The 24,835-nt window shown below is 45.4% G+C and overlaps 1 protein-coding gene across 7 annotated transcripts in view; it reads right to left on the minus strand.

Annotated features, from left to right (window-relative positions):
- THSD7B (thrombospondin type 1 domain containing 7B) overlaps positions 1 to 24,835 on the minus strand; it is a 924,116-nt gene that overhangs the window by 532,591 nt on the left and 366,690 nt on the right. For all 7 annotated transcript variants that reach the window (XM_033944565.1, XM_033944564.1, XM_033944562.1 and 4 more), the window contains one exon: positions 70 to 225. In XM_033944565.1, the coding sequence (XP_033800456.1) occupies positions 70 to 225 (156 nt within the window). The remainder of the gene's footprint in view (positions 1 to 69; positions 226 to 24,835) is intronic.

Here is a 24,835-nt window from a genome sequence, read left to right on the forward strand (position 1 = left end):
TTTAAAATAAATACATTTACAAGACTTGAATTATAATTAAAGCATTATATAATCCAATTTAATACATACCTTTCTTTCTTTGGGGCTCTTGGCAGTTTTCAGAAATACACAGCCCCCATGCAGACCATGAAGACACCACACAAGCCACAGGGCACTGAACACTGCAGAGCTGAGATGTAGCAGGTATATGGCCAGTACATGACTTTAGCTCCACTGGTCTAGTAACTTAAAACAAAGAAAATATGAATGTGTTATAGTCTGATAACCTGTGCTAAAGCATTACTGAGATCTTTTCCTTCCTTTGGCCTCCTTTTACAAAGCTGCGATAGGGTTTTTGCGCACACAGAATTTTAGCGTGCGCTAAACCCGTGCTATGTGGCTAGAACTAACGCCAGCTCAATGCTGGAGTTAGCGTCTAGCTCGCAGGGCAATTTAGCGCGTGCTAAGCATGCACTAAAACCGCTAGCACAGCTTTGTAAAAGGAGCCCTTTATTTCAAATATATTTTATCGATCAAATAGAGAAAAACAAGCAGCAGAACAGAACCGTACAGTAATCTGTTTGAACAAATCGTATTAGCAATCCAACCCCCCCAACCACCCACCCAGAGAATAAATTTTTAAAAAGGTGGGGGGGGGGGTGAAATGGAAAATATAGACTGAAATGAAGGAGGTGAGACAGATGGAGCAACCATACTCGAGAATAAAGAAGATCACTCAATTAGATATTCAGCACATTACTACAAACATAAGCTGTTAAAGAAGACCATAAGGGCTCCTAGACCATCTGAAGCTGGAAGTCCTTAACAGAGTCCATATTAGTAATAAGAACATAAGAATTGCCGCTGCTGGGTCAGACCAATGGTCCATCATGCCCAGCAGTCCACTCACACGCCGGCCTTCTGGTCAAAGACCAGTGACTTACTGAGACTAGCCCTATCAGCGTACATCCTTGTTCAGCAGGAACTTGTCTAACTTTGTCTTGAATCCCTGGAGGGTGTTTTCCCTTATGACAGACTCCGGAAGAGCGTTCCCAGTTTTCTACCACTCTCTGGTAATGTCCATGTGTTCCATCTTTATTTGGTGAAACATCAATGTACGCCATTCAGAAACTGTGGGGGGAGCAGAATCTAGTCAGAGGAGCAGTATCAGTTTATTGGCAAGCAAGAGAGCATGCCCACATAAAACTCCTCAGGCCAGCAGGGATCGGGTGCGTCAATAAAGAGAGTGAGAAAAAAAAGTCTGGGATATGGAGTAGAGATATAAGCATGTAAATACTTCAAAAAATACAAGGTCTTCGGGCAAGTATAATTTCCCTTCCTTTAAAACATTCCTCTGTAATAACACATGAATGGTATATACTTACTATTGGTAGGGTTATCTTATTGGAATCTCATATTTTTTGGGCTAAGTCAGTAGTTTTGAACAGGTATACTTAAATGTGCTTTTTAAAGCAAGGGTGAACAACCAGCAGCCCATGGGATGCATGAAGCCAACCACTGAATTTTAAGTGACCCACAAGACCATGGGAAGTATATACAGAAAACATCATTAACCAGAGTTTTGTTGATTTTAAATCCTGTATAGTGCAAATATTTTCAGGAATAGCCTCTAGCTGTTTTCATCATTTTTTAGCTAAATTTTTATCTTTTTATTTATGATAGAAGGTCTATGAAGCTCTATGCATTTCCGGTTCCGACATAATGTAACGTTGTAGTCCGCTAGACATAGTACTGAAATTCAGAGGATCCTCTGGTTTAAGGTCTTCAGAGGAATCCAATAAAATAAGGCGAACACAAGTTGAACCCAAGTACATTAGAGCAAGAAAGAACTGCTATTGGCCTCAATCTGAATTTCTTCTGATTCTGAAAAAGGGACCAAAATCTTTTGAGAATGTCCTCTCTTCCAGAATTTCAGCCTCCGGCACCTCTTATTCTCAAACACTGTACATAGTTCGAGAATAAAGTGAGAGATAAAAGTCCGAACGACATAACAGGGAAAGCAGAGAAAAGATGGAAGAAGGGTCAAGAAAAAAGGCAAGTAGAAAATAAAGAGGTGACAGAATGAAATAGTGAAGCCCTGAATTTCTAATCTTTGAAAAATCAACTGAATTCAAATGGGACAAGACCTGTTAGGTCAGCCGAACTGCAGTAAAATGTGGCCTTAGGGCATCCTACATTCTAGCGCACTAAAGCCATTTTTTCTATTTTCCCTATTAATAGCCACATGCTAATGTTCCCCTACCCCACCTATTATGTAGTCAGTAAGGGTCAGAGTTTATAAATGGCACCTTGCAACACCTACATTGTAGGCACCACTCAGCAAGGTTGCCAATCAACTGCTAAGTGTCTTTTATAGAATCCCACCTAGCGGTGCCTAGGCATCACTAGGCAACCTGGAGAAAGGCGCCAGATTATTGTAATATCATTTACTTGGGATCTCCTAAGAAAATCTTGAAAAAATTGAGGATAATCCAGAATATGGCTGTTAGGATGATCTTCGGTTTAAAAAAGAATGATCAAGTCAGTCCGTACTATCGTCTATTACATTGGTTGCCATTGGAGGCAAGAGTTCTTTTTAAATTCTCTTGTATCTGCTTTAAGCTAATATTGGGACATTCTCCTATTTACCTTTCCCCTCATTTTGAGTTATATAGGACATTGAGGGAGACCAGAAGTTCTCACTTATTTGCCTATCCCAAGATAAATGGCTGTCGATATAAGCCTTTTTTGGATAGATCCTTAGCGTTTCAGGCAGGTAAATTACAATCATGGTTAGATGAATGTATCCATCAAGCCACGTCTTATTGTTCTTTCCGTAAATTAGTTAAGACCACTCTGTTTGATAAATTTATCACTTAACATTGGAATTCTCTTACAGATTGTAACTTGTATTTTATTGCAATTTTTGTATTTTTATGGTATGATTGTTCTTCTTAATGTAAACCGCCTAGAACTTTTGATAATGGCGGTATAAAAGAATAAAGTTATTATTATTATTATTATATTAGGTCAGATTTTACCGGACTTAATTTACTAGTGCATAACTCAGATGCCTAGCTACACCTAGACCAACCCCATCTATTCTCCACCTCAACCATGCCTACTTTTCAGGGAGGTGTCAGTAGGTGTCTGAAGGCGACCTGATTTAAGCGTCACTAGGCAATGTGTGGAATTCATTCCTAAATTTAATTTTAATTTTTTTAATTGTTCAATTAACTTCAATGGCATGGTCAATTGCCATGGCATTTAAGCTAATTGATTTACCCCCTCTTTTACTAAGGTGCTCTAACTGATTAGCACATGCTAATTGAATTAGTGCATGCTAAATGCTAACATGTCCATAGACTAACATGCACGTGTTAGCTTTTAGCGTGCGCTAAATCAATTAGCGCACGCTAATCAATTAGCGCACCTTAGTAAAAGAGGACCTTAATTTAGGTTAGGCATGGATTTTAATTAGGCATCGCTAGGCAGCTTTAGCAGCACCTAACTCATGTAATACCAAGAGTATGAAACAGGTTCAACCAAGTCTCCCAATGACATGCTTTAGTTTACCTGCTTGTAAACTGGCTTGCCCCAACAAAACTGTTCAGGTAATGATGTGTTCAACAGCTTTGATGCAATGTCCTGTTTTGACACTGCTGGTGATTAAAGCATGTTTGCTGAAAAGTGCAAACAGTATAACTTCTTCTCTCAGGTACCATCAGTGGTTAGACAACTTTTTCCCAACACGATGTCAGTGACTTCACAATCAACTCATACTCATGTATGTCACAGAAAAATTGCAGATCAAGAATGGGTGTGTTTTGTGCTTTGCACGCTCTCATCCACTGTGGCACATAAGAGCGCCAGAAAATGGTTGACTCACTCCAGTCAACAAACAAAAATTGACCCTTAATACTCCACAGACCCGAAGGTCAACCAAGACAGGAACAAAAACACTGTGGAGATGACGATGTCTAAGATACAGGTCTTTATTGAAAATACAGTCAATTAATCCATATAACGAGATGTCTAGGACCCATTTTTGGATTAATTGACTATATGTTCAATAAAGACCTGCATCTTGGACATCGTCATCTACACATGTTTTTGTTCCCGACTCACTCCAGTTTCACAATCATCTCTTTGTCGTACGGTAGTTGACTGGAAAACATAAATATTTTTGTTCCATATATGTTACAGGCCATCCAGTAAGCTTGATGTATTGCTCCTGGATTCATGAAATGTACACCACAAAGAGATGCTATTCCAAGAATCATAAGTGTGTTTTCAATGCACTCATGACAGTCATCACATGGTAAAAGTGGTGTTACTGCTTGTTAGGACTGCAGTCAGTTCCTCAATAACCTTGTTTCTTGTGTCCACTAGCCAAAATTTGTCAACTTTCAATGTCAGAAGTTTCTCATCCTGCTTATCTAGTATGGCCCACGGTTTCTTGAAAATTGTAAACAGTTCATTTCTGTCCCTGTAGCTTTACCAAACAGACCCTTCATACTGCCCCAATAACTACGTCAAAGATATGATGCCTGTAGGTCAAACAGAAGAGCTTCTTACCAATTGTGTCTTTCAACAGTTTTGCAGCATCTTTCTTCACACCACTGTTGCTAACAATAGTACTGAAGACTAATGCCACTATATTGTCAACCAACTGTAATAATTGACTTTGTGTGACTCCAGGATGAGACTAACAAATTGTACAAAAAATATTTTGTGATCAAGCACATACAAATTAATGAGAAAAACTTCAATTAGTAAAGTTTCTCTAACTTTAGGCTCTTCTGGACAATCCTAGACTAGTAGGCACCTCTGAAACTATCAGGGACTCCAGCCTTTGGGTTCCAGCAGTTTCCAGAAACCTAAAGGAAAGTCTAGCCCTTTGACTTCCAGAAGCCTAAAGGAAAGTCTAGCTCTTGGAATTCCTGGAAGGTGGTCTTAGAAAATGATCTCACTCCAGAGGAGATTTAAGACCTAGTTCTTGGTGGTAAATTTGTCTTTTAGTCAGAGCTCACCAACAGACCAGTGCAACATCTCATTCTTGGAAGAATGAGTCTTAGGGTTAGTCCCAACCAACTGACTAGTTTGAACCTAGGAGCTAACTGTTGCAGAGTAAAGGAATTGAAAAGCTGTACATAGTTGAACTGTATCTTTAGAGACATTTTTCACCATTCAAGAGTGTGCTTCTTCCCGTTTGGGAAGAAATGGAGTAGAGTTAACAGTTCATCTTTGACATGATCTGCTTTATTTCTGAGTGAGAGTGGAAGTCTAGTGCAAGCTTTTTGAGGACTATCAGCTAGGAGTTGGTTCCCACCATAATCTGAAACCAAGAAATTATTTTGTATGCCTCTTGCCAACATCAGGGCTAATGCTTCCTGTCCCCGCTTAGGTGGGAAACAGTAACAGAAAGAAAGCTTCTGGGTCACCAAAGGCAGCAGGGAAGGGGGGGATATTACGGGGATGGTAAAACAAATGCTGGGCTGTGGGGATGCAGAGGAAAGAGAAGGAAAGATGCCAGATATCCAGGGGAAGAAACGGAAGGGGCAGTTAAAGATGCCAGACCATGGGGAAGGGGGGGAGGGGAAGGGAAGAAGACAGTTAGATGCCAGACCACTAGATGGGGAAGGGGGAGGAAGAGAGAGATGTCATACCTGGAAAAAGGAGGAGGAGGGAGGGATTCCAGACTAAATCAGGGAGAGAGGAAGTGAAAGACAGAGATGCCAAACCTAAAGGGGGAGTAGGGAAAGAAAGAGGGGAGAGAGGCCAGACTGTGGTAAGGAGAGGATAAAGATCTTAGACATAGGAGGGGGAAAGGGGGAAAACAGATGTCAGACCTTAGGAGAGGGAGGACAAGGTGCACAGAGATGGGAGGGGTGGGGAAGGGAAAAGAGATGGATGAAATGCTGTTTATGGATATATGGGAATAGGGGAGAAGAAACAGGGAGGAGATGGCACACATGGATGGTGGGGAAGGGCAGAGAGGGAGGAGATAGTGCACATGGATAGATGGGAAGTTAAGACATGGAAAAGTAGATAGATTTGAGGAGGAAGCAGAAAAATGGAAGAAAGTTGAATGTCAAAAGTTAATGCCAAAGATGGATGTAGGGCAGAAAGTGAAGGAGAGAAAAACAGCAAATGGATAAGAAGGCCCTGAAAATAGAGTTAAGAGCACAGACAGAATGAAGTGCATCCAGAGACTGAGAAAAGATGAGTAGAAAAATGAAATCTCCAGACAGCAAAGGTAGGAAAAGTGATTTTATTTTCAGTTTAGTGATTGAAATGTGTTCGATTTCTGAATTTACATTTGCTATCTATATTTTGCATTGTTCAGGAAGAAATGCATTTCTTTCTATTTCTTTGGCATTTTAGAGTTTCGTTTGTGTATATTAGGACTTTTAGTTTGTGGTCCTGTATTTGCATAGGGTTTATTTGTGTTCTGCACATGTGACCAATGCCAGGTGTTCTAGAAGGAATGAATGTTGTGAAGCATTATTGGTGTCATGACCCCAAGTAGGAAGATATCTGTTGACAGTTTCTCCGGGTTTTGGAAGGTCCTGAGCTCAGGGCCACATCTGGAGGACCTCTGCACATGTTCGGACGTCAACGTGATGACATCACTTGCAAGAGCGTATGAGCATGATGTCATTGCATCGACTTCCTCTAGACACAGCCCAGAGCTCATGGAAGGAGACGTGAGGTTTGTGTAGGACAGGGGCAGAATGGGGCGGGGCCATGTGTCCTCTTTTTTAAAGAGGAAATCTGGTAACCCTATTTCCAGCACAATGATAAATAGCAGCAGCAACAGAGGGCAATCTTGCCTGGTGCTCCTGGTGAGTACAAATGGTTAGCCAGTTTCCCATGAATGCAGATATGGGCAATGCAACTGCTGTACAACACTCAAAGCATGAAAATAATCTGATGACCAAAGCCCATAAGTGGCAAAAACATATTTTCATTCGCCTCTGTCAAATGCATTCTCGGCATCCAAGGGCACCAAAAAGGCATGCTCATCCAGAATTTTTGCTGCTAACAGAAAATGACAAAACAGTCAAGTGTTGACATGAAACTACTCTGATCCATATTGATTAAAGGATCTAATACCATTTGTAATCTAGAGGTCAAATTGTTAACATTGATCTTGCAATCCAGTTAATAGGAGGAATTGGCCTGTAATTTTTAACATGCAAAGAATCTCTACTAGGTGTCTCCACCATTATGGCCTGTGCTTCTGCAAAAAGTACCATACATCTCACCAGAGGAAATAAAATGCTGGTAAAAAAGTTAGAAGTCTATTAGTCAATTTAGTATTAAAAATTCTATAAAATTCAGCAGTGAAACCATCAGTGCCAGGCATTTTATGAGATGGCATGGCTTTGATGGGTTTATGGATTTCCTGAAGGTCTACTAATTTCTCAAGGGATTGCCAGCTAGTTTCACTCAGTCATATGAAATAAGGCAATGAAATAAGAAAGCTTAAGATAGCTGCTGAAGGATTATGGACTTCCGAAGTATAAATATGAGAACAAAATTATTGCCAAACTTGCAAGATTTGATCATCTGCTCTCATTGTTAAACCAGAAGATGACAGAATCCTTTTGATTCTCTCTATTCCATTTACTGTTCAGATACAGAGCCAGAGTGTGATTCATCTTGTTGTTTTCTGAACAGTGTCTCAATTTTAACATAAATATCGCTAGCCCTACTTGTAGAGCAAGTAAACATTGAAACAATACTTCAAATTATATAATCTGTACACAATCTCTGACTAAGGCAAATTTCAAGTTGATAAATTTCCAATTCAAGATTCCAAAGTTTCACTGATATCTGCTTCAGTATTCAAGCAATGAACACTATAATAGCCTCTCCCAGGATAGCTCTGAACACATCTTAGATGACATGAGAGGGCAGCTCACAAGAGTCAGTGAAGTGAAAATAGTAATTTATTTCAACATGTACAGTAGACTCTGAATTCTATTGCTAGACTAATTCTGAGGAGAATGTTCACATGGTCAGACACTAAAAAGTCTCCCACTTGAGAACAAACAGCATTGGAAGACAGTGAACGAGACATCAAAAAGTAGTCAATTCCTGAAAAAAAGACTGGTGAAAGTAAAACCTTTCTTCACAGAATAGGTTAGCCTACAAAGATCTGTCAAACCAAAGGCGGAGATCAGGAATAATAAAGCTTTGGTGCCCTAGTAGGCTTGTCAGATCATAAAGGTTGTTTAGATTTGGATCAGGAACGTCATTAAAGTCCCTCACCATGATAATCTGTACATCCCCAAGAGGTAGGATCTGTCAAGTCCTGAAAGTTGGATGACAAATCATCTATTGGAGTATAGATATTTAGTAATGCTAGCTCTCATTGGGTAATCTGTTGCACATTTAAGACCCAGCATAGTAAGAAGTAGGGGTCCGCCTATGGTGCTATCATAGTGTGGGCGCCAGCACCATCACCCCTCTTCCCACTCCTCTCCCCCCCCGCCATCTGTGTCTTCCTCCCTTTCTCATACCTCTAGTTGTTCACCGCCGCGAGCAACAACTTCAATGTGCTCCTGGCGACCTTGTCAGCACCCACTGATGTCATTTCCAGGTGCCAAGCACAGGAAGTGGCATCAGAGGGAGAGCCGACGTGGTCACGTTGAGCACGTTGAAGTTGTTGCTAAAGGTACAGGTGAAGGGAAAGGAGATATGTGCGGTAGGGGGTGGGCACCTCACACCATCGCTACACCACTGTGATCAGGATCAGATTTCTGAAAAATTGATAGTTAAGCTGCTTATTAAACATACGGTAATAATCATAACTCTTGTGCCTCACTGCTGGAGCAAAGATGACATGACCCACCCAGCTTCTGCAGAGTTTCTGAGATTCCTGTGAAGATGAGTGTATCAATATCTGCATTCCTGCAGCAAAAAAAGTTGCAGAATTATCTCTCTTTTAATTGGATGAGTTGATTCCAGTGACATTGAGAGACACAAGATGCAACTCAAATGTTATTCCTTACTGTAGGCAGGCTCAGCTGAAATTGGTAAAGACAAAACAACGGGTTTGCAAAGAGTCCTCACACAATCATCATCTGCAGCTACATCTCAACGGTCTCTTGAGAGAATGTGTGATAGAGAAGAACAGATGGGGAATCAGATCGAGAGCAGACTTGTAACTTCCAAAAATAAGAGTGCATTGTTGACCAACAGCAGCAACAAGGAAAACACAACAGGACTGAATCACTGGGACTGGAACTGACAGCACAGCAAGAGACTAGTAAAAAACACAATAGATTCAACAGCCATCCAATATGAAACAGTGAGGTGCTCATAATCAAAACTTAAAACACGTCTAAAAACCTGCCCAAGTAAGCACTTTGTCATCCTAAAAGACAGGTCGTCCAAGTGCCGATAATCAAAATGACTTTTTGGACATATCCATGGACTTTTTAGGCCTCTAATCCTGCTGTGCGCCTAGAGCTGAAAGGGGTGTTTCTGAAGGAGCGGTTAGGGCGGGATGGTGGCCGACCTAGACTTAGTCATCCTGCAGGGATAATTAAATGTTTTAATAGACATCTTGGACGAAACTTAAATGTGAGTTAGACGATATAAAAACAGGTAAAGACCCCAACACACTCCCATGTTCACTGACCCCACAAAGTTCAGAATAAAAACGTACATACCTGCTTCCAGAACATCAGCATCTGCTATAAGAAAGCCTAGTAGAGCTGCAAAGTAGTCTAGGAGGTGGGCTAGTAAACCATAGAGAGGAGAACCCAGGCCCATAAGCCACTCTAACCACTACATTAATGGTGGAAAATATGAACCCCTAAAAAACCTACTGTGCTGCCATATAGGTGGCACCTGCAGCCATAAGAGCTATTGGGGTTGTAGACAGATAGGTATAGTGGGTCTTGGGGTATTTTGTGGGGCTCATCATAACCTATTATAAACCTATTAGGGAGTTCTGATGAGATGTTTATGTGGCACCCTTTTTGTGGCTAAATAAACATGTTGTCTAGGTGGTACCAGATGTCATGGATTAACTTAAATTTCTTTTTTCTTCATTTTTATTGTAGTTTTGAACAGATTGCACAAAATCCAAATATAGGAAAGATTTTCATCTTCACTTGCTTGGTTTACTGCAATGCATTATTCAATGGACTAACAGCAAAAAACATTCGATGACTTGTGAGTTCAAAACGCAGTAATCCGGCTAATAATGAATCTAAAAAGCCACGACCCTGTCGCCCCAGCTCTGATCTTGGTTCACCGGTTGCCCATAACAAAACGCTGCATCTTCAAGGGACTAGTGTTAGCATATCTTATACACGAATACACGATGTCCGGTGCGTTTTTAGTGCACGACCAAGATTAGCACGCGCTAGCCGAAAAACTGTCTACAGCTTTTCCTTCATTAGTAGCAATTTTTGCAACTTGTAAAACAATTTTGAAAGACATAACAAATTGAAATGTCAATCCTTATAGCAGCATATCTTTGAATTTAAAATGCTTAAAATAAAACAAACTCTTAGGGCTCCTTTTACTAAGGTGCGCTAGCGGTTTTAGCGTGAGCTTAGCACGCGCTACAATGCTAACATCTCCACAGACCTTGTGTTAGTATTTTTCGTTTAGCGCATAGTTTGCACGTGCTAATCTTTAGCGCGCGCTAAAAATGCTAGTGCACCTTAGTAAAAGGAGCCCTTAGGGTTCCTTTTACGAAGGCGCGTTAGGGCCTTAACGCGCGAATAGCATGCGCTAAAATGCCGTATCTGCTAATCGCTACCGCCTCCTCTTGAGCAGACGGTAGTTTTTCGGCTAGCGCGCGCTTTAGCGTGCGCTAATCCGGTACGTGCGCTAAAAACACTAGCGCACCATTGTAAATGGAGCCCTTAGAGTGTTAGCAGAGAACGCCATATCTAATATAAAAGTATTTTAGGAACTTTCCTAATGACAGATTCTGAGAACTGTATGGTCTAGAAATGGCTAACATCCCCGGTAATTATTGAAGCATATAAAGGGAAACTCAGTTGTGTAAGTGCCTAATAATTTCTAAATTGTCAGGTTTAGAAAGGCTTTGAAAACTTCCTGAAACAGAAACATTTTACATTGGAAAAGAGGAAATTTATTATTTATTAAGTTTATTATTAGGATTTTTTTATATACCACCTATCAAGGTTATCTAAGTGGTTTTACAATCAGGTACTCAAGCATTTTCCCTCTCTGTCCCGGTGGGCTCACAATCTATCTAACGTACCTGGGGCTATGGAGGATTAAGTGACTTGCCCAGAGTCACAAGGAGCAGCGCGGGGTTTGAACCCACTCCTCCAAATTCAGTTGTTTGTAAAAAAAAAAAAAAACCCCAAAAAACAGAGGAGTGCTTCTAGAAAAGAAAGATGATAAGGTATATCTGAATTTTGATATAAATAAAGCAAATTTTTTATCATCTTAAAAGCTAAAATAAAATCTAGCTACTGGTTGTTAGATTTAATAAATTTGATCTTTTCTTTTTTCAAAGCTTTTGTGACCACTGCCTTGCTCTATTTTATCATTAAAATCATTCTCTTCATTACTTGTACATAGATCTTCCCAGTGGCGTAGTAAGGGGGAGGTGAACCACCCTGGATGCCATCTTGGTAGGGGCGCTGGCACCTCTCCTCCTCTCCGCCCCCTCCTGCTCCTTCCCACGTCTCCCCCCATCATGCACGCACCTTCAGTTCCCCACCACCATACCTCTAGCGCTTTGCCGGCAAGCAGCAGCTCCAACCTGCTGCTTGCACTGGCCTCGGCGCTCTCCTCTGACATTACATCCGGATCCCACGACTAGGAAGTGATGCCAGAGGTAAAGCCATCGTTGGCGTAGGCAGCAAGTTAGAGATGCTGCTTATGCCAGGGAGCTAAACAGGTACAGGGGAATGGGAGGGGAGCACGCACGGTGGGGGGAGGGGCAGAGAAGAGAGTGATGGGGGGGTTGCCACCCACCCTCGCTGCGCCACTGGATCTTCCACAATGTCCTCTGATACAAACGACTCAAGGACCTTCTAACTGAAGTGTGGAGCTCCACAGGGCTCATCCCTTTCTTCCATTTTACTCAACATCTTTCAGAGCCTGCTAATCACTATCACACATGGTTATGGGCCAAGGGCTAAATTCTATCATTTTGGTCTTAATAAAATTCAGCACAATGCTATTCTATAAAGGGTGCTTTGGGATGAGCACTCTTTATAGAATAGTGTTGAGTGCGAAATGTTGATGCTCAACTTTGGATGAAAGGGACTTATACCATCTGAAACCTGATATAAATCCTGGTGTGCAAATTGGGTGTGAATCCCCGTTATTCTGTAACGCTGTGCACATCTTTTGTGAATGCCCTTACCCACCCATGTCCTTCCCTTTGTCATGCCCCCATTTGAGTTGCACACCATCCCCAATGGCTGGAAGGTATGGCTCACTTGTAGAACCGCTGCCTTTGCACCCAGAGGTTGTGAGATCAAATCCTAGCGCTACTCCTTGTGACCCTGGGCAAGTCATTTAATCCTCCAGTGTCTACCACTTTGAAAGCCAAAGGCAGTACAGGCAGTCCTCAGGTTAAGAATTAGTTACATTTTTAAAGCTGTTCTTAAGTCGGATTTGTATGTAACTCAGAACTTGTAGATTTTAAGATTCTTACTGCTTATTTCTGTTCCCAGCTGACAAAAGGGCCAACTGTCCCTCCAGTGTTCCCTTTAAGATACAGAATGCACAACCACACACTGTTCTTAATGTGGCCATGCATCATTCCTGAATCTGCTAAAGGAGAAGTGTAGGAGTCTATGCCACTGGAAATACTGCTCAGTGAAATCAAATGAAGCAGCAACTGCATTCTTAAGTATGAGTTGTACTTAAGTTAGGTGTCTGTAACTTGAGGACTGCCGGAATACAAGTCCCCATTCCCTTCCCATTTTAGGTGCTCATTGTTACAGAATAGTGCATAGCTACATCAGTATCCAATTAAATGCTTGTTAGCTTCAATAATTAAATCATTGGAGGCCATCAACCGATGATCTGGATCCACACCCAATTTCAGTGGACATTTATAGAATTTGTGGATAAGTGTCTATTGTTATGCTGAGAACATCTCTTATTTACTACTACTACTACTTTGGACTTGGCAGAACTTCAAAATTGTTTAGATGATATCTCTTACAAGGGGGTGCTGAAAAGTTCTCAGCCCAACCAACTTCCTAGATTCTGAGTGTTATTTTGCCACTATAGCTGAAAAGCACAGTTACTTACCGTAACAGGTGTTATCCAGGGACAGCAGGCAGATATTCTTAACGTATGGGTGACGTCACCGACGGAGCCCCGGTACGGACCTTTATAACTAGAAAGTTCTAGTTGGCCGCACCGCGCATGCACGAGTGCCTTCCCGCCCGACGGAGGAGTGCGTGGTCTCCAGTTAAGATAAGCCAGCTAAGAAGCCAACCTGGGGAGGTGGGTGGGTCGTAAGAATATCTGCCTGCTGTCCCTGGATAACACCTGTTACGGTAAGTAACTGTGCTTTATCCCAGGACAAGCAGGCAGCATATTCTTAACGTATGGGTGACCTCTAAGCTAACAGAGAGGGAGGAGGGATGGTTGGCCATTAGGAAAATAAATTTTTTAACACAGATTGACCAAAGTGTCCATCCCGTCTGGAGAAGGCATCCAGACAGTAGTGAGAAGTGAATGTGTGAACTGAAGACCAAGTAGCCGCCTTGCAGATTTCCTCAATAGGTGTGGAACGGAGGAAAGCTACAGAAGCAGCCATAGCTCTGACTCTATGGGCCGAGACAGCTCCTTCCAGTGACAGGCCGGCCCGAGCATAACAGAACGCAATACAGGCCGCAAGCCAATTGGACAGCGTTCGTTTAGAGACAGGATGACCTAGACGGTTGGGATCGAAGGATATAAAAAGTTGAGGAGAGGAGCGATGAGCCCTGGTACGGTCAAGGTAGTAAGCAAGGGCACGCTTACAATCCAGCGTGTGGAGCGCCTGTTCTCCAGGATGAGAATGGGGCTTTGGGAAGAAGACAGGCAGTACGATGGACTGATTGAGGTGAAAGGCTGAAACCACCTTGGGGAAGAATTTCGGATGGGTGCGCAGAACCACCTTGTCATGGTGAAAAACAGTGAACGGTGGATCGGCGACCAGTGCATGCAGCTCACTGACCCTCCTGGCAGAGGTGATGGCAATGAGGAAAAGCACCTTCCAAGTGAGAAATTTGAGCGAAGTAGTAGCAAGAGGCTCAAAGGGAGGTTTCATGAGGGCTGACAAAACCACATTGAGGTCCCAGATGACGGGAGGAGGCTGTAGAGGTGGTTTGATATTGAAGAGGCCTTTCATGAACCGGGAAACCAAAGGATGAGCCGTGAGAGGTTTTCCGAGGATAGGCTCATGAAAAGCAGTGATGGCACTGAGGTGGACTCTGATTGAGGTAGACTTGAGGCCAGCATTGGACAGAGAGAGCAAATAGTTCAGTACGGTCTCCACCGCCAATGAGGTGGGATTGTGATGATGTAGGAGGCACCAAGAGGAAAACCGGGTCCACTTCTGATGGTAACATTGGAGTGTGGAGGGTTTCCTGGAGGCATCCAAAATTCGACGGACAGGCTGAGACAGGTGTTCCGGAGAAGTCAGCCCAAGAGAAACCAAGCTGTCAGGTGGAGGGAAGACAGATTGGGATGTAGTAGAGACTGATGCTGCTGTGTAAGCAGAGTAGGAAAGACAGGAAGAGGAATGGGCTCCCTGGAGCTGAGCTGAAGCAGGAGGGAGAACCAGTGTTGTCTGGGCCACCGAGGGGCGATGAGAATCTAATCTAATCTAATCTAAATCTTGGGTTTATATACCGCATCATCTCCGCAGATGGAGCTCGACACGGTTTACATGGTTAGGGAAGGAACGGAAATCCAGTGGAATTAAATAAGTATGAGAGAAGAGAGGTTGGTGTGAGAGTGCCAGGAGCGGGACGGGGTTACGTTCTGGAGAAGAGCCAGGTCTTCAGATGCTTGCGGAATGGTAGAAGGGGGCTCAAATTGCGGAGAGGGGAGGGGAGACTGTTCCAGAGCTGAGTGATTCTGAAAGGGAGGGAAGAGCCAAGTTTACCAACAAGGGAGATGCCTTTTAAGGAGGGGTAGGATAGTTTTAATTTTTGAGTGGATCTAGTGGAGGTTGAATTTGAGGAATTCCAGGATAGAGGGATAAAAGGAGGAAGGATACCGTGGAGGATCTTGAAGGTTAGGCAGGCACATTTAAAGTAGACCCTGGAAATAACGGGAAGCCAGTGGAGTTTGGATAGGAGCGGTGTGACATGGTCAAATTTACTTTTTGAGAAGATAAGTTTGGCCGCGGTGTTCTGGATTAGTTGGAGTCTGTGGAGGCTTTTCTTTGTTAAGCTTAGGTAAATGGAATTGCAATAATCCAATCTGGAGAGGATAATGGATTGTACGAGGACGGCAAAGTGTTTTTGGTGGAAGCAGGATCTCACTTTCCTCAGCATGTGAAGGCTGCAAAAGCATTTTTTTATCAGGGAGTTGAGGTGGTCGTTGAAGGATAATGATGAATCTATGGTGATGCCCAGAACTTTGCTAGAGAATTCCAGCTGTAGAGAGGAGCCTGTGAGCAGTGGGATGGAAGTGGGTAATTGATCAAGTTTAGGGCCGAGCCAGAGTAGTTTAGTTTTGGACTCGTTCAATTTCATTTGTGCAGTGTGAGCCCAGGATTGAAGTTTGGTTATGCAAGAAGAAATGTTAGCTACGAGATTGGTGAGGTTCGCGTCGGTCTCGATGAGGACCAGGATATCGTCGGCGTAAGTGTAGAGTGTTTCTAGGGGGGATAGGTGGAGAAGATTCAGGGAGGACATATAAATGTTGAAGAGGATGGGAGATAGGGGGGAGCCTTGTGGGACTCCACAAGTCGGTTTCCATGGGGAGGAAGAGGAACCATGTTTGGTGACGGTGTAAGAGCGAGAGCGTAAGAAGTTCGAGAACCAGTCAAGGACTGTAGAACTAATGTCTATCTCGGAGAGTAGGAAGATTAGAATGTCATGGTGGACAACGTCAAAGGCAGCAGAGAGGTCGAATTGAAGGAGAACAGCAAATTTTTTGTGAGAGTGAAGTTGTTGGATCTTCGAGATTAGGGAGGCCAGGAGGGTTTCGGTACTGAAGTTGGGTCTGAAGCCGTATTGATAGGGTAGGAGGACAGAGAATCTTTCCAGGTAGGCTGAGAGTTGGGAGGAGACGATGGACTCTAGCAATTTGGTTAGGAGCGGAATGTTTGCTATTGGGCGATAATTGGATGGGGAGGAGGGGTCTAGGTCAGCTTTCTTCAGTAGGGGGGTCAGTGCAATGCGTCCCATTTCAGGGGAGAAGAGGCCCGATGATAGGGCAGAATTTATGAGTATGGTGAGAGAAGAGATGGCCTGTGTGGGTATTTTCTCAAATAGATAGGATGGGAATGGATCCAAGGTGCAGTTACAGGATTTCAGTTTCAGGCAGAGTTTGAGGACCTGCGAATCGGATACTTGCTTAAAGGTAGACCAGGATCTGTTGACTGGGACGGGGGTGAGGACCTTTGTAGTGGGATCGGGGGAGGCGGGCACCAGAGGATTGTAGGAGACTACGGGAGGGAAGGAGCTTCTCAAGGCGGTGACCTTTTCATTGAAAAAGTTTGCTAGTAGGTCCACTGATGGGGAGGAGGGAAGTATGGAAGGGTTGGTGTTGGGAGTTAAGGAGCGCCAGATATTGAACAGCATACTGTTCTGGTTTTTTGAACTGGAGATCTTGTCACCATAGAAATTTTTCCTAGCTCTTTTGAGTGTATTGTTGTAGAGTTTAATGTTGACTCTCCAGATTTGTTTATCTGCGGGGGATTTAGATTTTTTCCAGATGCGTTCCAGGGATCGACATTTTTGTTTTAGCACCCTGTGTTGTGGGAGGTACCAGGGGGCCTTACAGGAGTAGGAGATGGTTTTGGTGGTCAGCGGGGCGAGAGATTGGTAGGTGGATTCTGAGAGAGTGGTCCAATTGTGCCAGTTGGTTGCAGAATCTGATGGCTTAGGATTGGATGAGAGAGTGTCAAGAAATTTGGACCAGAACTGATCACTTGAAATTTTCTTGCGGAAAGTAATGGACTTAGAGGGCTGAGGAGAGGTTCCAAGGTGAGACATGAAGATGGGGAGACAGAAGGTTCCTAGATAGTGGTCGGACCAGGGAACGTGGTCCCAACGGATGTCATCGGTTGAAGTTTTGTATTCCGTGAGATCGAGGAAGCTGATGAGGTCTAGTGTGTGGCCTTTTTCATGGGTTGGAGAGGGGGCAGGGGGGGAGAGGCCGAGAGAGATGAGGAAATTATTGAAATCGGATGCATCTTTGCTGGAGGTGTCATCAAGGTGGAGATTGATATCTCCGATGATCAGTAGTCTTTGGAACTTAAGGAATGCGTTAGATATGGTCTCGTAAACAAGTTCGGAGGAATTGCTCCAGGGGGTGGGCGGGCGATAGAGTAATAAGATACCTAGTGGGTGTAGATGGAGCTCATCATTGATTGAGGCTATCATATATTCTAGTGAGTGGTGGCTACCTTTTTCGAGAAGTTCAACATTGAAGAAAGATTTGTAGAGGAGTGCCAATCCGCCTCCTTTTCGGTTTAGTCTAGGAGAAAAGAGGCCTTGGTAGCCCTGGGGGCAAATCTCGTTTTGTGTAAAATAATCATCTTTTTTGATCCAGGACTCTGTGATACAGAAGAATCCAGGATCGGAATCTGTGAGGAGATCTTTCATAATTTGGGTCTTGTTACATACGGATCTGACGTTGCAGTAAAGTATCGGGACTGGGGTTAGAGAGTCAGGGGCATGGTTGGGGAGGTTGGCGGGGGGCACAGGTTTTAAATAGGCGAGGTTGGCTTTGCGGGGTTTATGTTTGTGAGAGTGACTTCTAGTGCGCAACAGTGTGGGGATTTTGAGGCTGGGGCAGGTATTAGTGACATTTGGGGAGTCTGGTAGATTGGGGGAAGGGGGTTTCAAGCAGAGGGTGATCTTAAGAGAAGAGCAGAGAAGGAGAAATAGGAGCCAAAAGGGAGGCTTCATGTTTGAGCTTGGGGAGCCTTTTAAGCTGGGAGGCAGTGCTTGTTTGGATCGTGTGTGAAACAGTTTGCTAAGTAGGGAGAGTCTTTTTTTTTTTTTTTTTGGATAACACTGGGGGGAAAGAGTGATTAAACCCGAATCCCAGCAGTGAGAGCGGATTTACCTCTGAAACTATTTATCTTTTGGAACCTGAGCAATAGGGTGTTCCATGCGGAATCGTGAGACTTGATGGCTGCAAAAGTCTCCTCTCCCGGCAGGCAGTGGGGAGGAGTCGGAGCGGGCTCTCTAGACCTGCAGGCAGGTCCGATGGTCGTCCTCGGTCTCCGGCGGCGTGGGCTGGAATCCCTCAGGATCTCACCGAAACTCGGTGAGACTTGATGGCTGCAAAAGTCTCCTCTCCCGGCAGGCAGTGGGGAGGAGTCGGAGCGGGCTTTCTAGACCTGCAGGCAGGTCCGATGGTCGTCCTCGGTCTCCGGCGGCGTGGGCTGGAATCCCTCAGGATCTCACCGAAACTCGGTGAGACTTGATGGCTGCAAAAGTCTCCTCTCCCGGCAGGCAGTGGGGAGGAGTCGGAGCGGGCTCTCTAGACCTGCAGGCAGGTCCGATGGTCGTCCTCGCTCTCCGGCGGCGTGGGCTGGAATCCCTCAGGATCTCACCGAAACTCGGTGAGACTTGATGGCTGCAAAAGTCTCCTCTCCCGGCAGGCAGTGGGGAGGAGTCGGAGCGGGCTCTCTAGACCTGCAGGCAGGTCCGATGGTCGTCCTCGGTCTCCGGCGGCGTGGGCTCTAACTTTGAGCTGCTGTAATTTCTAGAGAGTATAGCTACAATTCCCCTCGCTCTTCCTCCAGATCTTTCCGTAGGAGTCAGGGTTACTTTCACCAGCGGTGCTCTACTTTCACCAGCGGTGGACTCTAATTACATAAGACCGGTGGGTATGCCAAGTGATAGCTGAGGATTACATTCTACGCTTGCTAAGAAGACCTGCAAACCACACACAAAAAAGTCTGTCTTCACTTCTGTCCAGAAAAACCCTCCTTTACCCACATGGTGGCCCTGTCTTTGCGGAGTTTGAACAGGGTCCGCAACATCAGAGGAAGTGGAGGGAAGGCATAGAGGAACTGATCCGTCCAGTTGAGCAGGAATGCATCCGGGGCCAGACGATGCGGAGAGAAGAGTCTGGAACAGAACTGGGGCAGCTGATGGTTGTGAGGAGCTGCAAAGAGGTCCACCTGCGGGGTGCCCCAGCGCGCAAAGATGGAGTGGAGAGTGGGAGGGTCCAGGGTCCACTCGTGAGGTCGAAGGATGCGGCTGAGATGGTCGGCCAGGGAGTTCTGTTCGCCCTGGATATAGACAGCTTTGAGGTAAAGGTTGTGGGCTGTGGCCCATGTCCAGATTCGGAGGGCCTCCTGACAAAGGAGACGAGATCCGGTGCCGCCCTGCTTGTTGATGTAGTACATGGCGACCTGGTTGTCCGTGCACAGGAGAAGAACCTGAGGGTAGAGAAGGTGCTGGAAAGCCTTGAGAGCATAAAACATGGCTCTGAGTTCCAGGAAATTGATGTGATGTTGACGCTCCTGAGGGGTCCAAAGTCCCTGGGTGCGGAGACTTCCCATGTGAGCCCCCCATGCATAGGGGGAGGCATCCGTGGTGATGATCATAGAATGAGGGGGTGGATGAAAAAGGAGGCCCCTGGAAAGATTTGAAGAGTTCAACCACCATTGAAGAGATTGCTGAAGAGACGATGTCACAGAGATGGGATGAGAAAGAGGATGCGTGGTCTGTGACCATTGGTTGGCGAGGGTCCATTGAGGTATCCTGAGGTGGAGTCGCGCCAGAGGAACTACATGGACTGTGGAAGCCATGTGACCCAGAAGAATCATCATCTGGCGAGCAGGGATGGATGGTTGGAGGAGCACCTGTCGACAGAGGCGAAGCAGAGTCCGGTGCCGGTCGGCAGGAAGGAACGCCCTCATCAGATCGGTATCGAGAACTGCTCCGATGAACTGAAGGCACTGCGTGGGGAGCAGATGTGACTTGGGATAATTGATCTCGAATCCCAAGAGATGGAGGAAAGAGATGGTGTGGTGAGTGGCTTGCAGTACAAGCGGAGACGTAGTCGCTTTCACCAACCAATCGTCCAAGTAGGGGAACACTTGTAGGTTGTGGGACCTGAGACAGGCCGCTACCACAATCAGGCACTTGGTGAACACCCTGGGTGATGATGCGAGACCAAAGGGTAGCACCTTGTACTGATAGTGGCGATTCTGTATCTGAAATCGGAGGTAACGACGTGAAGTCTGATGGATTGGAATGTGAGTGTAGGCCTCTTTGAGGTCCAGGGAACATAGCCAGTCGTGTTGAGAAAGAAGAGGATAAAGCGTGGCAAGGGAGAGCATCCTTAATTTTTCCTTGACCAAACACTTGTTGAGGTTCCTGAGGTCGAGGATGGGACGAAGATCCCCTGTTTTCTTGGGTACCAGGAAGTAGCGGGAGTAAAATCCCTGACCTCGTTGGTCTGGTGGAACTTCTTCGATGGCATTGAGAAGGAGGAGGGATTGGACCGCCCTGAGGAGGAGAGGAGTTTGGGAGGAATGAGAAGCAGACTCTACGGGAGGATGGTCTACAGGAAGAGTCTGGAACCTGAGTGAGTATCCGTGACGGATGATGTTGAGAACCCACAGGTCTGATGTGATGGCCTCCCAGCGGCGTAGAAAGATGGTGAGGCGGCCTCCGATAAGTTGAGGAAGAGGCATCGACGGTTGTAGACTGGCTATGCCCTGGAGAAAGGAGTCAAAAGAGCTGAGGAGGCTTAGTCTGAGGGAGAGGCTTGGTCGCCTGGTGAGATTGAGAGCGAGCCTGAGAGTGTTGTTGTTGTTGTTGGCGAGGCCGACGAGATTGCTGTTGAGGGGGATTAAGTGGCCTAGCAGAAAAACGACGCTGGTAAGAGGACTGAGGTCTGTATGGTCTTGCAGGTGGAGTCTTCTTTTTAGGCTTAATGAGGGTGTCCCATCTCGTCTCATGAGCCGAAAGTTTTTGTGTCGTGGTATCCAAAGACTCCCCAAAAAGTTCATCACCAAGGCAGGGCGCGTTGGCGAGGCGGTCTTGGTGGTTCACATCAAGATCAGACACTCTCAACCAGGCGAGGCGACGCATGGCTACAGCCAGTGCAGAGGCTCTGGAAGTGAGCTCGAAGGAATCATAAATTGAGCGCACCATGAATTTTCTGAGCTGAAGGAGGGTGGAAATCTGTTGTTGAAATAATGGAACCTTGCGCTCAGGGATATATTTTTGCAAAGCAGAAAGTTGTTGTACCAGGTGTTTCATATAAAATGAAAAATGAAAGGTATAATTGTTGGCTCTGTTAGCCAGCATGGCATTCTGGTACAGGCGTTTACCAAATTTGTCCATCGTTTTTCCCTCTCTGCCAGGAGGGGTGGAGGCATAAACACTGGAACCATGAGATTTTTTGAGAGTGGATTCTACCAGGAGGCTCTCATGGGGTAATTGGGGTTTATCAAATCCCGGAATAGGGATGACCCGGTATAAACTGTCCAGTTTCCTAGGGGCACCTGGAACTGTAAGGGGATTCTCCAAATTTTTATAAAAAGTTTCCCGTAAGATATCATGTACGGGCAGTTTGAGAAACTCCTTGGGAGGTTGGTCGAAGTCCAAGGCTTCTAAAAAGGCCTGGGACTTCTTGGAGTCGGACTCAAGAGGTATGGAAAGAGCCGCAGACATCTCCCGAAGGAATTTTGAGAAGGAGGATTGCTCGGGCTTGGAGGTGGATTCAGCCATGGAGGGTTCCTCATCTGTAGAGGAGGCATCCTCCTCGGTACCGATTGGGGATTGCTCCCATAAATCTGGGTCACTGACGGCCGGCTCAGTATGGCGGGTTTTAGAAAGGGATTTTCCAGATCGCATGGATACGGTGCCGGGGGGATGAAGACCGGCGTCGATCCCTGTCCCGGGAGGAGTGGTGCCGATCCCGGTCCCGAGACGACCGGTGTCGGTCCTGGGGCCGGGAGGGGTCCTCCGCAGCGCACGTCTGAAGTGCAGGTTGAGCCGATAAGACCGGCATGGAAGTGTTCATCGGTACCGAGGGGGTGGATACCGGCGGAGTGGTGCGAGGCTCGGGCCGGACCGGTACCGGAAGGAGCGGTGCCAATAGGGTCGGAAGCAGTTCCTGAAGTTGGTGCTGTAGCTGTTCATGCAACTTGTCCTGGAGGATAGCCGAGATACGGTCCTCCAATGGGGGCACCGGTACCGTTTTAGTTTTCTTGGGTACCATCGGTGCTGCTCTACGCTCCGGCGATGAGGAGGCCGATGAAGAGGCACTCACCGTGATCGGAGCGGAGCGTTTACGGGGTTTGCGGGACGCCGGGAGGACCGGTGTCGCCGCTGTGGCTGGAGGGCGCTCGAGGGAAGTGGAAGGCTTCTTAGCCGGCTTACCTGGCGCTATCGACCCCGAAGAAGGATCAGGCGGTGTCGATGTTGACGGTGCCGATTTAGTCGGTGCCGTCGACGCCGGGGTCGGATCCATAGCAGAACCGGTGCCGAAGAGGAGATTCTGCTGGATTTGTCGATTTTTAAGTGTGCGTTTCTTGAGAGTAGCACAGCGGGTGCAGGTGTCAGCCCGATGTTCCGGACCCAAGCACTGCAGGCACCAGTTGTGTGGGTCCGAAAGGGAGATCGGGCGTGCACACCGCTGGCACTTCTTAAAACCCGGCTGGGGGGGCATGAAGGGAAAGATGGCCTCCGCAAAATCAAAGCCGGAGGCTTGTATGATGACAACAGGCCCCGCCGGGGCCGGTTGAAAAAAGAAAGGGAAAAAACAAAGTTTTTTTATTTTTTTTTTTACAAATTAGAAGGGAATAAAGAAACCCGAAGGGAAAAAGAGAAAAAAATAAGAAATTACGCGAGCGGGAAGGCAAAAAAGAAGTTTTCAACGGCCGTTGAAACCACATGCGTCTTCTTCGCTCCGCGGAAACGTAGAAACTGGAGACCACGCACTCCTCCGTCGGGCGGGAAGGCACTCGCGCATGCGCGGTGCGGCCAACTAGAACTTTCTAGTTATAAAGGTCCGTACCGGGGCTCCGTCGGTGACGTCACCCATACGTTAAGAATATCTGCCTGCTTGTCCTGGGATAAAGAGTGTTATTTTATTTTGCAAAGTTCCAATTTGCAAAATCGTAATGCTATGTTTTGACATTGTTTCAGAGCGTTGATTGAACCATGTCAACGAAAAGTGGAATTTTCAAGTGTGGAACTCCGAGCCGTTATCAAGGTCTTATTCCTGCAGAAGAAAACTCCAAAGGAAATCCATGAACGTATGATGCAAACATTGAGTAACAAATGCCCATCATACTCCACAGTGAAGAAGTGGTGTGCAAATAGACTGAAGATGCAGCAAAGTCTGGGAGGCCTCAAATGGTGTCAACTCCTGAAATTATTGACCATGTCCAGGACCTGATTTTAGTAGATTGGTGAATATTGGCTAAAACAGTTGCTAAGACACTACAGATATCCAGGGAACATGCTGGGTGTATAATACAAGAGCAGCTGGGTATGCAGAGGCTGTCAGCCAAGTAGGAGTCCAATTGTTTGAATGCTGGCAAGAAACGACATTAAGTGGATATTTCCAAGTTGATTTTGCAGCATTTTCAGCAAGCTGGTGCCAACTTTTTGGAACAACTAGTTACTGTTGATGAAACATAGTTACAGCACTATGATCCTGAGACAAAACAACAAGTCCATGCAATGACAGCACTCAGGTTCTCCGAGGCCAAGGAATTTCAAGGCCCAAAAGTCAGCAGGAAAGATCATGACCACAGTGTTTTGGATCAGGAAGGTATTGTAATGACTATCTACCAAGGGGTCAAAGTTCAGTTAATGCAGAATACAACTATAACTTACTGTGCTGGTTAAAGGAGGCATTGATAGAAAAAAGGAGAGGGAAGCTTTGGAAAGGAGCTCTCATTTTGCAAGATAATGCACCTGCTTACAAGGCTGGCAAAACGATGGATGTTTGACACAGTTGGGGTTTCAGTGCATAGACCAGTGTTTTTCATCTCGGTCCTGGAGTACCCCCTTGCTAGTCAGGTTTTTAGGTTATCCACATTGAATTTGCATAAACTTTATTTACATACATTGCCTCCATTATATGCAAATGTCTTTCATGCATATTCATTGTGGATATCTTGAAAACCTGACTGGAAAGGGGGGTTACTCGAGAAACATTGGCATAGACCATCCAGCCTACTCACCAGATCTTGCTTCATCTATTTTCTGCTTCCAAACTTTACAAAGAGTTTGAATGGGTGACGATTTTCAAGTGATTTGGAGGTGACTGAGGGAGCGGAGCAGTATTTTAGTGCCCAGACATTAGAGTATTTTTTGGAAGAGTTACAGAAACTTCAGACACGATGTGCCAAGTGTGTTGATCTTAGGGGTGAATATATGAAATAACGTGTAAGTTTCATGGCTCCATGTCATTCCCTTCTTGGCCAGGTTGAGAACTTTTCAGCAGCCCCTCCTATTTTCTGGTAGACTACCATTTAGTGCTAATGGTAGATTACTGGTCATTCAGATTGAACATAAGAACATAAGAATTGCCGCAGCTGGGTCAGACCAGTGGTCCATCGTGCCCAGCAGTCCGCTCACGCAGCAGCCCTTTGGTCAAAGACCAGCACCCTAACTGAGACTAGCCTCACCTGCGTACGTTCCGGTTCAGCAGGAACTTGTCTAACTTTGTC

The sequence above is a fragment of the Geotrypetes seraphini genome, chromosome 5, assembly GCF_902459505.1.
Source record: "Geotrypetes seraphini chromosome 5, aGeoSer1.1, whole genome shotgun sequence".
Lineage (NCBI taxonomy): Eukaryota > Metazoa > Chordata > Amphibia > Gymnophiona > Dermophiidae > Geotrypetes > Geotrypetes seraphini.